Raw genomic sequence first — 19,067 nt, forward strand, 5'->3', positions numbered from 1 at the left:
GAGATATTTATAAATTGCTATCATGTCCCCCCTCAGGCGTCTCTTCTCCAGGGAGAATAAATCAAGCGATTGCAGATGCTCTTCGTAATTTAGGTCCTCCAATCCCCTAATCAGTTTAGTTGCCCTTCTCTGGACCTTCTCCAGCTCCAACACATCCCTCCTGAGGACTGGCGACCAGAACTGGACAGAATACTCCAGAATACTCCAGCTGCAATCTCTTGTACACTTTTGTTCTTGGGTTTTCTGATTTTGTTTTACTGATGATTGTTTTTCATGTCATATTTGTAGACATTCATGTTGTCTTGTCGTGTTATGTTTTTTTGACATATACCAATAAATAAAGAATTGAAAAAAAAAAACCCCAAAAAAAAAAACAATTCCTGTTCAAAGTGAATACCCGGTTACCCAGTTTTTCAAGTGATGGGATAATTGAGATGACTATTCACACAATTTTTAGATTGAAGATTCTGAACACCTTTTCTTTTAAATTACACTAAAATGCAGTGCATAAATGTGAATCCGTCACATACAAAAGAATGAGATTTCCGCTCAAGGGCCCTTTCACAAAGATCTTCTTCTGTTATTGCCTTACCAAAAGTGGAAGAAAAATGCATGGCCACTAAATCCTTTGGAACTCTTTACACCTGTCATTTGCAGGCCAGTTGCGTTTTTAAAGGTCCTGCATGCTAAGCGCAATTAAAAACCCACCCGAAGTTGTGTTGTTTGTGCATTTTTTGAGTGACGTCTTTTTTTCACAGGTGCAAAAAGCACTGGAAACAATCCAGAAATGCAGCAAAAATGCAACAATAACGTGGCAAAAAGGCAAATTGTTATTTTCCGCGTTTTTGCATTGGAACAGTGAAAGCAACCAAAATGCATTTTTATGCAGTAAACTTCATGGTGGCTATTTGTCAATTTGGTTGTGTAGCAAGGCAATGTTGTAAACACAGAAAAACTTTCACATGCCACACTAAGTTCTAAATATAACTGAATATATAAATTCTCTTTTCCTGTAAACAATAATTCAGAAATCATTTTTTTAAAAAGTTGATCATGCATATGTCAAAATAGTAGTAGTGCACATTGCTTAGTTTTCAAATATATAATACATGAAACAACACTGGAGAATTTTTTCAACCTACAGCTAATCACATGGCACAGGGTGTCAGGTACCATATGATAGCTGCGAGCCAATTACAGCTTCACAACACTAAGCAAGTAGTCATAAATGGAAACTGCTAGTTTACATTGTAATCATGTGATCACTATGATTAGTCATAGCGATCACATGATTACAATGTAAACAAACATTGGATACACCGTCTGCACATAGCGATTGACACAATGGTCAAAGGATCACGCTAGCTGCATGCTCCGGCTAGTGTGCATATGCAGGGAAATCTACCAGTTCATTACTCAGCCTGGCTGTGCAACCTGCTCCAGGTAAAAATACTGTGGGCAGGTGGCATGTGGTTATGTCATACCCAAGATTTAGTGTAATTCAATCAACCCCAAATTTCAACATGCCAAAAGTCAATGTCTTCTAAAGCCTTGGTCCTCAACCCTGGTCCTCAGGGCCCACTAACAGGCCAGGTTTGCAAGATAACTGAAATACATGCCAGGTGATATAATTTGCTGCTCAGTGATTGCAGTACTCTAGTCTGCATGTCCCCAAGGTAATACCTAAAATCTGGCCTGTTAGTGGGCCCTGAGGACCGGAGTTGAGGACCACTGTTCTAAAGGAGTTCCTCATTCTCAAGTTATAAAGTTGTAAAGCATGAATAAGGGCTCAGCCATGTGTTCAACACCATCAGCTTTCCAACAATTATAGTTTAACAAATATTCTCGTGGGTAAATCTATGGAAAAATGCTCAAGGACCATGACTGTCAAACCAGCAAGATTTGCCTTGAACCCATGGTTGTGCCAAACCAAACCTAATCACCAGTGCTGCCATAATCCACACTCATCTAGGGATCACATCTCTAACTTATCACATTCACTTTCATTGTCAACTGTTGCTCCTCAGACTACCCAAATCACATATACAATATTTACAGTTGTAGCACCCTACAAGGTAGGTGCTAGGTAAAATGTAGTGGGCCTTGTCTGCTTATCAGCAGGGCCATGACTTTCAGCTGGGCTGTCATGGTTCCCAGGTGTGGCTGTTGAGACTGGGGAGTCTCCCCACTGTGCTCAATGAGAGGGCTCTCATTGGGCAGTGGAAGAAACCCGGCCAATGGCTCACCCAGGCTTGTATCTACCCAAGGAAGGCAGATTCTGGCGCACAGCATTCTGGGAGTAGGTATAAGTTTGAGGGGAGCACATGATGCAGCATCTTTGGTGGGAAACAGAGTCCCAGGAGGGAGAGCACGGCTGTCTCTCCTCCTGTCAAGAGGAATCGAGTGTCCCAGGCGGCTGGCCTGAGGGGACAGAGGGCTGAGCTGAGCTGCAGAGAGGATCTGGTGTTCAGAGGACCAGTGGAGCTGAGAGGGGTCGAGTTTTAGGAAAGCATTCCCAGTCATGAGTACTGCAAACTGCCCCTGGGGGTCTGCCTAGTGAGAGGGGACCACTCCGGAGAAGGTCAGAGGGATCCGGGAGCTAGCTAGCCGATGCCGGAGCAAAAGGAAAGGGGGTGCCAGTGTTGACTCTGAAGAGTAAAAGGGGGTGCCAGTGTGGACCCTGAAGGGTAGAGAGGGTGCCAGCGGTTGGGCCCTAAATTGTTAAATGTACAGCGTGCAGTGTGCAGTGTGCCGTGTTGAGAGTTGCAGCAGAAGCAGTTTACAAAGGCTACCTCAGTCAGGAAGGACTGGAGGGAGCAGTGCTAGATTTTTGAGCTAACCAGAGTGTCAGAAGTCAGTCTTCAGTACAGTGCTTGACTTTTGAGCTAACCAGAAGTGTCAGAAGTTACACTCAAATTCACAGACAGCAAGTCAGATTCACAAGTGCCAATGGGCATTGACTGGCATTCAGCCAACGTCACGGCAGCGTCAGTAGGCATTTTTCTTCAAGAGTCCCAATTTGTACCTAGTTGAGCCAGAGGAATATCCCACTCATTCCCTTCTCCCATCCCCATATAAAATAAGCAAAACAAAACAAAGATGCCGGACTGTTCATTGTCTCAGATCTCACACTTGGGAATTCAGCTTAAATGTGCTGCTGGTGTTTCTGGTGACCATGGCAGACCCACATCAGGCCCAATGCCTGGAAATATTGCTACACATATATCAATTATTTTAGCTGAAGCAGATTACATGATATTAGGAAACAAACATGGCGGTGAGCTTCGAAAGCTATATACAGTGCTTGTCTTTGCTTTTTGTTGAGCCATGATTACTTTTCAGCATGTAAACTTTAAAGTTGAACTCTGGGCATAAAAACTTGAAGAAAGTGGAAGAAATACACAAAGCACTCCAAGATTCAAATAAGAATACACAGGACTCTTGTATTTAGACAATATTTTCTCATCCTGGAGTTGAACTTTAAAGCGTATTTCCCCTTTTGCAGTCAGATTTGAGAAAGGCCCACTATATGTTTGGTATGTGTTCCCATTCACACAGGATTCCTAGGAAAAACAAATGCAGGTTCCAAATTCACAGTCACAACAATAATTCACAGCGATCTGTGAATGAAAAAACGACAAGTCTTGTCTGCCTCTGTGACAGAGGTACTTGTAGTTCTCATTGGAACACCATTTATACTGTATTTCCTCCAGTTCTCTAACTGATAGTACATACTTTGGTACAGATACAGAGCTGAAGGATGAATCCACAGGAGCCTGGCACTGCACCTGCGATCCAATGATCATGGTTGCAATGTTTTACAGGCTTATTTGCTGCAAATACATGTGCATTTATTTATTGCCTTCATTTTTTTGCACTTAGTCTTTACGTAATACATTTTAATCTTTTAGTAGTTAACTGTAATATCCAGATCAGCAGATGGCACTGCTGTACAAAGCTGCTCTTTTCTATTGTATCAGATTAGATCTGGGCTTTCTTCCTTTGTTAGTTTCATTAAGTTAGTGTCTCAGGAAACACACAGAGCTTTGCTTTGCAAAGCTAATGAGTTAAAAAAGTTAAAAAATTAACTTTGCAAAGAATGCTTTAATTATATGCAAGGAAAATGTTTAAAAAGGATTTTTGCTTGCACAAGATTATAGGACTGAATTCAGCACAACTTCACCTCATGTACTAATCTAAGGCAAGCCATATATGGGGTGATTTTCTTTTCTGCAACCACAGACAGTGTTGACAGGGAAGTCCCTCCTGCTGAGCAATTGTCTGCTCCTGGAGGGAGAAGACAGTGATTATCAATAGCAGCTATAGCAGCCACTTGTGATAATTGCAAGCAAATATGGCAGGCTGGTTCTACCCAAGTTGACTGGTCGATCAACTTGGTACAATCAGCCTGCCCATTAAAGGTTCGAATCTCAGCCAGTTCCTGCTGAATCGTGAAAGGCCAGTCTTAGTGAAACTTCAGTTTGCAAAAAAGAAAAAAAAAAATTTGTAAAGATAAATTAGATTAGCTTAGTGAAGGAGGTTGCTGCATTTAATCATCCAATCTTGTTTTTCTATAATTTTTCATACTAATAGTTATGCTGTTCAAAGTGAACTTTCACTGTATTTTTTATTTACTAGGATAGGTGAAATTTTACTTTGTAAGGTAACTTACCCCCCTGGGCCTGATATACACTGCTCAAAAAAATTAAAGGAACACTTTTTAATCAGAGTATAAAATCAAGTCAATTAAACTCCTGTGATATTGATCTGGTCAGTTAAGGGGGTTGTAATTTAGTTTCAGCTGCTTTGGTGTTAATTAAATTAACAACTGGTGCACTAGATGGGCAACAATGAGACAACCTCCAAAATAGGAATGGTTTTACAGGTGGAGGCCACTGACTTTTTTCCTACATGTTTTTTTTTTTATTCGGTTAGGGTCAGTGTCACTACTGGTAGTATGAGGCAATACCTGGACCCTATAGAGGTTGCACAGGCAGTCCAACTCCTCTAGGATGACACATTAATACGTGCCATTGACAGAAAATGTGCTGTGTCTTCCAGCACAGTCTCAAGAGCATAGAGGAGATTCCAGGAGACAGGCAGCTACTCTAGGAGAGCTGGGCAGGGCCGTAGAAGGTCCTTAACCTATCAGCAGGACCGGTATCTGCTCCTTTGTGCAAGGAGGAACAGGATGAGCACAGCCAGAGCCCTACAAAATGTCATCCAGCAAGCCACTGGTGTGAATGTTTCTGACCAAACAATCAGAAACCGACTTCTTGAGGGTGACCTGAGGGCTCAATGTCTTCTAGTGGGCCCTGTGCTCATTGCCCTGCACCATGGAGCTTGATTGGCATTTGCCATTGAACATCAGAATTGGCAGGTCTGCCACTGGCACCCTGTGCTTTCCACAGATGAAAGTAGGTTTACCCTGAGCACATGTGACAGACTTAAAAGGGTCTGCAAAAAGCAGTGGAGAACGTTATGCTGCCTGTAACATCATTCAGCATGACCAGTTTGGTGGTGGGTCTGGGGAGGCATATCCATGAGGGGACACACAGATTTCTACATGCTAAACCATGGCACCCTGACTTCCATTAGGTATTGGGATGAAATCCTTGGACCCGTTGTCAGACTCTACACTGGTGCAGTGGGTCCTGAGTTCTTCCTGGTGCACGACAATGCCCAGCTTCATGTGGCGAGAGTATGCAGCCAGTTCCTGGAGGATGAAGTAATTGAAACCATAGCCCCCACGCTTGCCTCACCTAAATCCAATAGAACACCTCTGGGACATTATGTTTTGGTCCATTCGACACTGCCAGGTTGCACCTCAGTCTGTTCAGGAGCTCAGTGATGCCCTGTTTCAGATCTGGGGGGAAATACCCCAGGACACCATCCATCGTCTCATTAGGAGCATGCCCCTGACGTTGTCAGGCATGCAAACAAGCACGTGGGGGCTATACAAACTATGAGTACCATTTTGAGTTGCTGCAATAAAATTTTAGCAAAACGGACTAGTCTGCTGCATAATTTTTTCACTTATATTTTTGGGGTGTCTTTGAATTCAGCCCTCTGTAGGTTAATCATTTTCATTTTCATCAAACGATGTGGCATTCTTTCATTCCTAGCACATTACCCAGTCATATCAGTATAGATATCCAGCATGATATTTTTCCCCATTGAGATCTGATCTGAGATCTGTTTTCAAAGTGTTCCTTTAATTTTTTTGAGCGGTGTACTAAGGCATGTGCATATATGCAGTGATCATGCCTAGACAAACAAATCATATTATTTAAGTAACAGGAATGTAACCGCGCTAATAAATCAAATTACCAACAGCTGCAGCTTTAAGTGAGATAACACCAGACATAAAATAAAGGAAAAAAAGCTGCGGTAATATGAGGGGGGAATAACTGAAGTGACTCTAGTGTAGGTACTCAAAAGGGTTAATGTGACAAAATATTTAACAAATGAAATACATTAGCACAATAAAACCCAAATAATGTGATAAAAAAAAGTAAAGTGTCTCACGCAAATATATGCAAAGATAAGTGCACAAAATAATGAACAAAATACTTAAACCACTTGATGTGAAAATTGAATATCCACATAAATAAAAAAAAGTCCCAAATAATAATGCAGTCCCAAAATGTGGTAAATGATGATTGTGGAAAAAATTGAGGATTATGGGTGAAGGTAAATAATATGTGATGCTATCTTCCACCACTGTGCTCCAATCACCAAGCCATGCATATGAGCTTACCAGAGGGCAGAATTAGATGAGCTTATAAGAGCAATGTGCTCATCATAACACCAATTCTCCTGAGAGATCACGTTTGGCCGGCAGGTCCAATAAAACCACAAATGGCACAAGACACAGGGACAGCGATATTCCAAGCACTAATCGCTAATGTTGTCTCCGATATCACCATGCAAAAATAGAATAGGCTCCATAGTGTGATATTGTAAAACACATTTATTGTAAATAAATAAAAATTCACTCACATTTAGCAAAAAAATATGTAGCTAAAACAAATACAGCCAGCCGGCTCATAATACAGCCCGTCCTTCCGGGTTGCGTGGTGAGTGACGTCACGTGGTTTAAGTATTTTGTCTATTATTTTGTGCACTTATCTTTGCATATATTTGCGTGAGACACTACTCTTTTTTTATCACATTATTTGGGTTTTATTGTGCTTATGTATTTCATTTGTTAAATATTTTGTCACATTAACCCTTTTGAGTACCTAAACTAAAGTCACTTCAGTTATTCCCCCTCATGTTAGCGCAGCTTTTTTTCCTTTAAATTATATTACAATGTGATGCGCACAGGCTGCAGCATACATGTTTGAAATTTACTAACTACTTACTAAACGTGGTTTGCATTGGAATGTTTTGTTGTGGTGCGTTAACGTGAAGGTGTTTCTCTTCAGTTGTACTGCATATGACATACTGAATGGGCTGCCGGTGCACCACCAATGATGAAAAAGCGTGCATGATTCATTATACCAATGCTTTGTATACACGTTGTTATGCTCTGCGGTGTGTTATGTTCTAATGTACAATGTGTTTGGGTGCCATTCATAATGCTGTGTATTCCCTCTGTATCCCTTTGTGCTGCTGTTTTCTGGTTTAGTTAAAGTTTTCATCCTCTGATGCCTCACACCACTGCGGACGTAATCTTCTGGTGTGGTGGGTATTAATAGAACTAAGGGAGCAGTGACAGACACTCATCAAAGGTGCCTGACTATGCCCACTCTATCCACCCATCTCCATCATTCATAGAAGCCATACTACAGCTTTCATGAATGAAACGTGATCTATAAATGGAGGGGGTGGATCTTTCAATGATTCGCCCGCCCTCCATTTGTAGATCCTGTTTCATTCACCAGTGTGTAGTACCAGCTTTTATGACTAGTACCCAGGGCTTTTTTTCTCCGAAAAAAGGTGCGAAAACTCAACCACGACCCCCCAAAACTGGTCGATATTTCACTGACAGTGGGAGGGTCTCAAAGGGGCATCAAATACCAGGAGTGCATTATGTACAGAGTGCAGAGTTCAGGGGTGGGCTACACACAGAGTGCAGAGTTCAGGGGTGGGCTACACACAGAGTGCAGAGTTCAGGGGTGGGCTACACACAGAGTGCAGAGTTCAGGGGTGGGCTACACGCAGCGTGCAGAGTTCAGGGGTGGGCTACATACAGAGTGTAGAGTTCAGGGGTGGGCTACACACAGAGTGCAGAGTTCAGGGGTGGGCTACACACAGAGTGCAGAGTTCAGGGGTGGGCTACACACAGGGTGCAGAGTTCAGGGGTGGGCTACAGACAGAGTGCAGAGTTCAGGGGTGGGCTACACACAGCGTGCAGAGTTCAGGGGTGGGCTACACACAGAGTGTAGAGTTCAGGGGTGGGCTACACACAGGGTGCAGAGTTCAGGGGTGGGCTACACACAGAGTGCAGAGTTCAGGGGTGGGCTACACACAGGGTGCAGAGTTCAGGGGTGGGCTACACACAGAGTGCAGTGTTCAGGGGTGGGCTACACACAGCGTGCAGAGTTCAGGGGTGGGCTACACACAGAGTGTAGAGTTCAGGGGTGGGCTACACACAGAGTGCAGAGTTCAGGGGTGGGCTACACACAGAGTGCAGAGCTCAGGGGTGGGCTACACACAGGGTGCAGAGTTCAGGGGTGGGCTACAGACAGAGTGCAGAGTTCAGGGGTGGGCTACACACAGCGTGCAGAGTTCAGGGGTGGGCTACACACAGAGTGTAGAGTTCAGGGGTGGGCTACACACAGGGTGCAGAGTTCAGGGGTGGGCTACACACAGAGTGCAGAGTTCAGGGGTGGGCTACACACAGGGTGCAGAGTTCAGGGGTGGGCTACACACAGAGTGCAGAGTTCAGGGGTGGGCTACACACAGCGTGCAGAGTTCAGGGGTGGGCTACACACAGAGTGCAGAGTTCAGGGGTGGGCTACACACAGGGTGCAGAGTTCAGGGGTGGGCTACACACAGAGTGCAGAGTTCAGGGGTGGGCTACACACAGGGTGCAGAGTTCAGGGGTGGGCTACACACAGGGTGCAGAGTTCAGGGGTGGGCTACACACAGAGTGCAGAGTTCAGGGGTGGGTTACACACAGAGTGCAGAGTTCAGGGGTGGGCTACACACAGAGTGCAGAGTTCAGGGGTGGGCTACACACAGAGTGCAGGAAGTCAGGCCTCTGTGTTTATGTGTGATAGTTGTGAGCAGTGAGCAGAGGGCCTGAGCCAAAGGTGTTTCCACCAAGTTCCAGCTGAAAAAAAGCCCTGATAGTAACACTGAGAGGAAAGGGCAGGCATAGTCGGGCATTCTTCATGAGAGCCTGTCACAGCTCCCTTAGTTATATTCATCCCTGCCACACTGAAAGATTACAGAGGCAGGGAAGGGGGAGAATCAAAGGATGAAGATTTCTACTAAACCTGAAGACAGTAGCACAATGAACACAGCACACTGAAGGTAAATAATATCCCTTGTGATGATTACTATTTTTTTTTTTACTAAATTTAGACTTTAACCTTTATGAACTTTGGTATAATAAGCTAATATCAAGTTTTTCTTAAAACCCTATTCATTTTTATATTACTCTGTAAGACCAGCCATAGATACAATTTGAATCGTGTGTGGACAGGCTGAATGTATTAAGTTGATCGATTAATCAACTTAGGTACAACCAGCCTGCCAGATTCACTTGCAATTATCGCTAGCGACTGCTATAGCTGCTAGCAATAATCACTATTTGCACTGTCTATGGCCTGCCTTAGGCAGAGGTAGAATTGAAAAGTCTGCGATATTGTATGCTAAATCAGCTGCATGATTACTAGTTCTGTAAAAGCAGAACTTTGAAGGTTTTTTGTTTTCTTGTTTCTTTTTTACAGTATTATTACGTTACACAATGGGCATACTGTATTTATCTCTCAAATAACTGTTAGCAACTTATAAGCAATCAGAATGATCTTTCTTCAGCTTAAAGTGATCATTAATGCTCTTCTTATAAAAACAAAAAACAAAAACAAAAGAGAAATGTTGTACTTACCTTCTCTGTGCAATGGAATTACACAGAGCAGCCCCAAACCGCCTCTTTTCAGATCCCCTGCCAGCGTTCCTTACTACTTTCCTTCCAGGGAGTGCCCCCATAGGAAGCTGCTTTCTATGGGGGCACTTGTGTGGGCTCGCTCCTGAGCCTCTCTGTTTGCGCTTATTGACACAGACAGCCTAAATAAATAAAAAATATTGATAGTGCGCTCACCTTTTGTTCACTACATATGCGCAAAAAAACAAAATATTTATGTGCTGACACTAAAGCAATTCATAATAAATAAACCAAAAATGTGCATCATAGTGAAACCATGATATTGCAAATAAACATTTAAATGTATGAACATGTCTGTGCGAATTCCTTTTATCACAATGACTTCCTTTTTTAGTAATCAATACACCATATGTTCATATGCTTCCAAAAGAACTGTTCATACATCCATACTATAGCCACCGTGCATTTGAGAGGGTCCCATCACCTTTCATAGCATGCTCTCACCTTCCACTGTAGACCTGCATAAATATCAGGTCAAAGGCTCTTTCCCTTTTAGGGGTCTATCATATGCCACAATGGTGGTGGTAAACCAGGTAGTCTTCACTCAGATGCACTGATATAAGCTGGTAACTAGTGGTCTGTATTTTCAATGTGTATGGCCCTTCAAGGCATCAGATCAGCCCCCCCCCCCCCCTGCAATGAAATTCAGACAGCAAGGGAACTCCTCATAGTGTAGCAAGTTCAAACCTTATAATTTTTCACTTACAATGTTGCAGAAAAAAACAGGCTTATACAGTTTTTAAAACCGACATCCAGGCATCGGGCCTGCGTCCCTTGCGATTTTAGAAATGATTTCACCTGCATTCGCACTACATGTGTCGTCACATTACTACGTGACTTCCTCCGAGGCTGGATCCCTAAAAGGGAAAGCGCTTTTGATGAATATATATATGCAAGTCTACAGTGGAAGGTAAAAGCATGATATGAAAGGTGGTGGGACCCTCTCAAATGCACGGTAGAAGAAATATGGATATATGAACAGTTAATTTAAAAGCATAGAAACACATGGTGTATTTTATACTTGAAAAAGAAGTCATTGTGATAAAAGGAATTGACATTGAGACATTCATATGTTCATATATCAAATGTTTATTTGTAATATCGAGATTTTATGAATTGCATTAGTATCTGCACAATATATATATATATATATATATATAAATATATATATATTTATTTTTATTTTTTTTATTTAACATATGTAGTGAATAAAAAGTGAGCACACCATCAATATTTTTATTTATTTAGGCTACCGATAGTGGGAACACAATAGATGGTTGCAGAAACCTGTCATTAATTATTGTCATTGATTTACTGCACATTGGTTGAATTGCACAAAGGGTAATGTGGGAGTGACATCTATCATGTATTGACACAGACAACGGACTGAGCCCCACCCCCTGCTCCCTTGCGACTGACTTTGATTGATAGCAACGGGAACCAATGGCTTCCACTGCCTTAGCAAAACATGTGAGACCTGTGTGCACAGCGCTGGATCAAATAAGGGCCTAGGGAAGTAAAAAGGGGGAGGGGAGGGGAGGGGAGGGGGGGGGGATACTGATGCCTAAACATTTTTGCAAAGAATTCATTAAAGTGGATATAAACCCTTGCATATACCAAGTGAAGTGAACAGCCTTTAGATGATACACAGAGATGAAACAAATCTCCCTACATAAGTTTTACATGTATATCTGCTGTCTTCAGCTTGCTATATTATTTAGAACGTGCACATAACGTTCACATTTTTCTCTTCCTGTTCAGCACTGGGAGTGTAGTCTTGGCAGACACTGTGAGACAGCTGATTGGAGGAAAGGCACACACCCCCCACTCCACAAAAGGAAAAGGAAGAAAGGAATATGCTGTGAATAGACAAGCTCTCTGCTAATGCCTGACACAAATTTCAGTTTGGTTTTATCTCAGTTGTCAGAGAACTTGTCAGAAGTTATCATGCTGGTAACAGAAGAACAGAGCAGGAGAAACACATGGGACATGAGAGATAAGAAAAACTGCAGACATATGTGGTCAAATTTCACGAATCAGGTTTACATCCACTTTAAAGGTAAAAAAATGTTTAGGCTTTATAACCTAGCCTGAGCACATACGTGCTTTGTGTTCACCTACAGATTGAGGAAGGAAATTATATTTATTTAAAAACAAATTCCTAGCATGTGAAACCAGACCCCCCAATTTTTTCAGTTCCCTTTAACTACAAAGACTTCCCAAATGCTGTGTTCAGATTTGTGTTCCTTGTTCTTCTTTCCATTCCCTTAATGGTCCACAATTCGTCCTCTGTCTGCATTAACTGTTTTTCTGTTTATCACCTGAGTGCTAGGAAAAAAGCTTTTTTTTTCTGGGTCATGGGTGGTGTAAAAAGTGGTTGTATTGTTTTGCCAATAGGGAAAGATTATCGTACAAGAGGAGATTGGTTCACAGATGTGCCACTAAATGAGCACTTAAAAGCAAAGTGTAAACTGACCACACATTCACTGTACAATTTATTTTATAGAATGTGAAGACCTAACTAAACAGACCATTCAGTTTTAAACCTAAAAGGTAGGGCTCTAGCACTACATAGTCATCATGTCAATGAGATTGTATATTGTATACATAAAAACAGTTATCATATAAGTCCCTGGTGCTCATCCTGCAGCCTAAATGTCACATATGGTGGTCCATATTGATCACTGACTCTGTCAATTTATAACTGAAGCATAGTAAAATGTGCTTCTTATGCTTCAGTTTGTGAATGAATGGGAAGCTTTGCACAGGGCTATTCCATAATCCATTTATTTTGTGCTGCTGAGGCTACAGAGATGTGGATTGAGGGCTGTGTCATCTCCTTTCTATGTCTCTAAGGTGAAACATCAGAGGTCTGTTTAAACCTCTGATATTTCACCAAAGCCCCTCAACGGGGCCCCTAAAATAAAAAAAAAAATAATGACACAATAATTACAATTATAAAAAAATGAATACATAAAATGGTAAAAAAAAAATATTAAATAAGGAAATTAAACAAATTACTGACACAAGTGACAAAACTACCAGGGTTGCAAAGGTCGCACTTGCGACCGGGCCCTGGCGTTCCATAGGGGGGCCTTGCCAGGATTTAGAGAACCCCTTTATGGTTTCTGGTCCCAGGGCTCTGAAGGTTCTAGTTCTGCCTCTGCTGTAATGCCACAAATATAGTAATATGGATTTGAAAGAGGCTGTAATAGCCGTAATCTCTAGCAGTGATGAGTTAAATATATCTGGGTTTGGTTTTGGATACTTTCAACAAACTCTAGCTCAGATGCTGAATCTGAAACCATTAAAATCTCCGGGATCCAAAATGTATTAATCAGTGATTGCCATTTTTTTAGACCATAAGGCAAAGGGCACAGAAGGCTGGGTACTGTCCTATGGAACATGTCCAAATGAAAACAAAATCAGTTTGGTGGGGAGTAGTGATTTTAATAATACTTAGTGGTATTAAACTCCAAATCAAAAATGTATATTATTGTAGCTTTCCAATCATTAGATGTTGTGGCTGCATTCATTTTCTTTTGTAGGCTTATATCCACCTAGTGATCTGGCCAGTAACATACCTCCTGTATTGCAATGCCCCCACTCTGGATGAAGGAGCACAGGGGGCACCTTTGGACAGCAGCATTGTCAGTCTGGGGGGGGTAGTGTTAGATGTACTAGCAGTTTTATGCTGGCCATACACTAGCCGAAAGATCATTCGAAAATCTGTCATTTGGTCCGATCGTTCGTTTTTCGTCCAGTTAACCACTTCCGCCCTCCCCACAGTACATATGCTGCTGGGCAAAGCGAGGTACCGCTACGTCGCTCGCTCAGACGCCTGTGGGGGGCGCGCTCCCGCCCCTGCTCGCTCCCTGGGGAGCCAGCACGTGTGACCGGCGGCTCCGATGGCCATCGACCACTCGCGATCTCCCGCAGCAGAGGGAGAAAGACGTAAATACGTAAAAGATGTAAACACAGCCGTCTGTCGTTCTCCCTTAGATTATCACAGAGGCTATGCGATCCTTCTATATAGGATCGCATGTCTCTGTAATGATCTCACAAGCCACTCCCTTGACAGTTAGAATCACGCCCCTAGGGACACACTTAACCCCTTGATCACCAGTAAAGTTAACTCCTTCCCTGCCAGTGTCATTTTTACAGTTACAGTGCATATTTATATCACTGATTACTGTAGTAATGTCACTGGTACCCCCAAAAGTGTCAAAAATGTCAGTTAGGGGTCCCATCTGTCCGCTGTAATGTCGCAGTCCTGCAAAAAAAAAAAAATTGCAGATCGCCGCAATTACTAGTTAAAAAAAAAAACAATTAAAAAAAGTAATAAATCTTTCTGGTAGTTAGTAAACGCAATAACTTTTGCGCAAACCAATCAAAATACGCTTATTGTGATTTTTTGTTTGTTTGCAGTAGACGACTCCTAAGTGGAAACGCGTCAGAGGGGCCAGCTGCGCTGCTACATGCTACAGACCGTCCTGCAGGCGACCGTGCATTTTTGATGAGCTTTTTTCAATCTGTTTGTTTCTTTGTTGATGTAAGTGTTTGCCATCCTTTTTTAATAAATTTGATTATTGAGGGTAATGCACCATCAGCTTCCTTTTTTTCTTATGGGTACTATCTCTTTGGCTATTGTGCCCTGAGCCACCGGAACCCTACAGCTGTGAAGTGGACGAGTTCTAGGATATCCCAGAGAGAACACCCCACTCTTTGCTATGCATATACTGGATTTTCTATCTCAGCAGTCCAAGCTCATATCTCCCTGATCTCTGGTAAGAATCCAATTTTACCACCGGGTGTCACCATTTCACCATACTGTCACTTCATGGTTTGAATGTCATTATTGTAATGTTTTGCGGTAAGAGGCCACCCTGGCACAGAGAACATCTGATTTTTTGAAGCACTATTGTCTCGTATATTTTCATGTCACCTTGGCACGGACTCGCTTATTAATTTTGAAGTTAAAGCAGACCCATACTATTTGAGAGACTTTTATGTTCGCCGTTTTCTACCACTTTTATTATATTGATTTATAATAATTCTTTTGTTGTAAGCGCACTATTTATTTGCCATTTTCATTCATTATTTCTTTCCTAGTGCTGCTTCCATCTTTCTAAATTGTTTTGGGCACCTTTATTTTCCACATTTATTATCTACCAGAACACCCAGATCCTTCTCCGCTATGGATTCCCCCAGTTCTACTCCCCCTAGTATGTATGATGCATGCATATACTTAGCCCATATTCGTTATATATTTAATGAAGAAAATACAAAGAGATCTTCTACTTTCTCATGAAAATGTTACCATGTTTGCATACCTTGTCTTTTTTATTGGTGGTAATGGTGGTTTACTGTTTTCCAGGATCAGTTCAGCATCATCATACAGGTCATCTAAAAAAGAAAAAAAGGAAACAAAGATGTTAAATGATATATTTCGTAAAGTTGATTAACAGTGTGTTCAGAAGCGATTGCACTTAAGGCTGTGCAGATCACATGCAATGTCTGTGTGATGCAAATTCAGCCCAAAAAACTGTATGGCTGAAATCGCATTGCATTTGCACCAAAATGGTGCAGGACCCTTTTTTTGGTCCGCACTGGAATCGGATCCCATGGGTGTTTACACCCATGGGATCCGATTCCTGTACCATTTCATAGTTCGCACTGTTATCTGTGTACCTATTTGGGAGTGTCATTAACTTTACATTGACACCCCCCAGGGGTCCACAGATGTCAGTGTGAACCAGTGTGCTATTCAGGTGCAATGCAGGAACCCCACTGGAATCCCAGTGTGAACAGGGACTTAGAGCAGTGCTTCCCAAAGTGGGTGATACTGCCCCCACTGGAACAATCTAGGGGGGGGATATGTAAGTGCAATTGGGGGGGCATTAATAAAAAAAATGAGGGGGTGGTGGAAGCATAGAGAAAGAAGAAAAACATATTGAAAAACCATTCGTACATGTTTTATCTGTTGTGTAACAGAGTTCAAGTCGACATCAAAGATTACTTTATTTTCCAAATGTACGCACAAAATGCAAGTTATAACCGATCAGTGGTCAAGTCCACCAACAGGACTTAAAGCCCAACTCCTTGCAAAAAATCCCTTGCAATGGGGTTAAGTGCTCATTTTTGAAACCCCCGAAACTCCGCTCTGCTCCCCTAAGATCCAGCAGTGGACTGTTCTGGCATTCTTAAGTCCAGAGCAGGGCTATGGGCGCTACTCTGGGCTTGCTGATGTCGGAACTCAAAGCTAAGAGTACAGTGGTGCAGGGACTGGTCTTGTGTGGAGAGAAGCGGAGGATCGGGCAAGTACGGTATATCTCCTTTCATCTTTCCTTTAGACATAAATGAGTAATTACCCTTTGCAGTGTGGGCACATCCCCACTGCAAGAAAACAAGTCATTATGCACATATTCCTGCCAATAAATGCTGGACTTCCTGACAATACACGATGTGCTAGCCTGCCAACACTGACTTGTTAACCACTTCTGGACGGGACGATTTTACCCCTTAATTACGGGGCCATTTTTTGCGATTCGACACTGGGTTTCTTTAACAATTGAGCGATCGTGCGACGCTGTACCCAAATAAAATTGATGTCCTTTTTTCCCCACAAAGAGCTTCCGTTGGTGGTATTTGCGGTTTTTATTTTTTGCGCTATAAACAAAAAAAGAGCGACAATTCTGAAAAAAAAAAAAAAACAATATTTTTCACTTTCTAATATATATAACATTCTCAATAAAAACAAAGAAAAAAAAATGTTTCATCATTTTAGGCCAATTTGTATTCTGCTACATATTTTTGGTAAAGAAAAATCCCAATAAGCGTATTTTGATTTGTTTGCGCAAAAGTTATCGCGTCTACAAAATACAGGTAAAGATTTATGTCATTTTTATTATTTATTTATTTTTTTTACTAGTAATGGAGGCGTTCAGCGGTTTTTAGCGGGACTGCGATATTGCAGCAGATATATCGGGTGCCTAACTGACATTTTTTACGCTTTTGGGGGGGACCAGTGACATTACTACAGTAATCAGTGCTAAAAATACACACTGTTACTGTACTAATGGCACTGGCAGGGAAGGGGCTAACACCAGGGGCGATCAAAGGGGTTAAATGTATGCCTTTTTTAACTGTGGGGGGGATGGGCTTATGAGCCTAAATAGGAGTAACACAGCAGCCTTGTGTTGATTGCTGACCTAACAACGGTCTGCTATATTTACAACAGCAGACCGCCGTTCTGTCTCCACGGGGAGCGATCGCGGGTGCCCCAGTGGCAATCACAGCCGCCGGCCCCGCAGATCAGCTTCTCTGCTGGCGAATGGGCGCGCACGTGTTCCCCCATGATCTCTCCCGCGATGCGACGTACGGGTACGGCGTTTCGTGGGAGCCTGCCGCTGTCTATCTGCAGCAGCTGATCGGCAAGTGGTTAAAATTGATCTCTGGGCAAAAAAAAAAAACCTTTTTACAGTACAGTACTATAAAGAGGAGAATTGTATAAACTCAAATTTCAATTGTTTCTGAAATGTGTAACAGTGAAAAAAAGTGCAATGAGTATTTAAAATTTTTAACTTGATACCTTTGATCCTAATGGATTACAAGTCATATAGTATTTTTGTTTCAATAAAACCACAGTTTATACATGTTTTTATACAGTTTCTTACATATCTACTGAATGTTTCTTCTAGTGCTTACTCATAAAATCATAGCAGGCTTATGTTGATACAATGCTATTTGAATTGTACAGTTAACATTTTTGTCATTTTTGTTTTTATTACAATGTTAACAAAAATACGGGAATGAAATCGTAACAATATTGTAGAACATAGGTAGAAAAATAGATACATAAAAGAATGCAAATTCTATACTTGATTTGGGTATAGTATAGTATATTCTTATATCTTCTCCAGTTGCAGCATATTCATATATGTGTCCAATCTTAGCTTTTATCAGAATCACATTTTTCTCCCCCCTTCTTTTTTTCCTCTCTGGCCCCATCCACCCAGAGCGCTCTTGCATAACTGCCCATAATACTCCAAACAAGTGCACATAGGGTTAAACAGCCTGGATTTTCATCCCATATCTCTTACAGCTGTACACTAGCTCCTCCCTGCTCCAAGCCACTCCCCCATCTCACTGACAACTGATGACATTGGCTCCAACTCTAGCCATATAAGAGGGAGCTTCCTTTGGTCTCTAGACAATGCCTGACGAAGGGGCACGCATGCCTCGAACGCTAGCACCACCCCACTTCCACCGGATGTGATGAAGAAGCTGTGACGCCGACAGGACACCAGGAAGTGCCAGAAGCCACTGACACAGCCAGGACCCAGGGCTGTCTACACCTCTCCTGCCTCCCCTGCAGCGGATCGGATGACTTGCTGTAAAGCCTGCTTTCTTATTACTCATGTGCAGGGGCGTACCTAGAGCATTTGGCACCCGGGGCGGATCCTATATCTGGCACCCCCCCCTCCCCCGGCGTGAAGGCGACGAACCCCAAATTGACCCGGCGACCAGGCCCCTCCTCCTCTGCAAAAACTGCGCTGATTGACCTGAGGCGCCAGACAGAAATACATGTAACTGGCAGTGGCATACTTACTGTGTGCTACTGCCAGTGGTGTCACTAGGGTTGGTGTCACCTGGTACAGTAAACCATGGTGTCACTCCCCCCAAAATTTTTTTCCTGTTTTCTGAAAGCGTGCCAAAGATGCAGCATGCAAGACTTTTGGTGCGCTTTCAGAAAGTGCAGAAAAAAAAAAATCTATAGGACTGCAGTAATAACTGCAAGTAAAATGTAGGAAGACCCCCTTTACATTACACAGCCCCCGTACCCCTGGACCCCTTTACATTACACAGCCCCCGTACCCCTGGACCCCTTTACAATGCAGACCCCCCCAATAGAACCCCTTTACAATGCAACCCCCCCAATAGAACC

At 42.5% G+C, this 19,067-nt stretch overlaps 1 protein-coding gene across 3 annotated transcripts in view; it reads right to left on the reverse strand.

Annotated features, from left to right (window-relative positions):
* Positions 1 to 19,067, reverse strand: part of LOC309553636 (FYN-binding protein 1-like) — a 649,087-nt gene that overhangs the window by 219,516 nt on the left and 410,504 nt on the right. For all 3 annotated transcript variants that reach the window (XM_082254927.1, XM_082254926.1, XM_082254925.1), the window contains one exon: positions 15,454 to 15,526. In XM_082254927.1, the coding sequence (XP_082111053.1) occupies positions 15,454 to 15,526 (73 nt within the window). The remainder of the gene's footprint in view (positions 1 to 15,453; positions 15,527 to 19,067) is intronic.

The sequence above is a fragment of the Pelophylax lessonae genome (genome assembly GCF_965119305.1).
Source record: "Pelophylax lessonae genome assembly, chromosome: 1".
Lineage (NCBI taxonomy): Eukaryota > Metazoa > Chordata > Amphibia > Anura > Ranidae > Pelophylax > Pelophylax lessonae.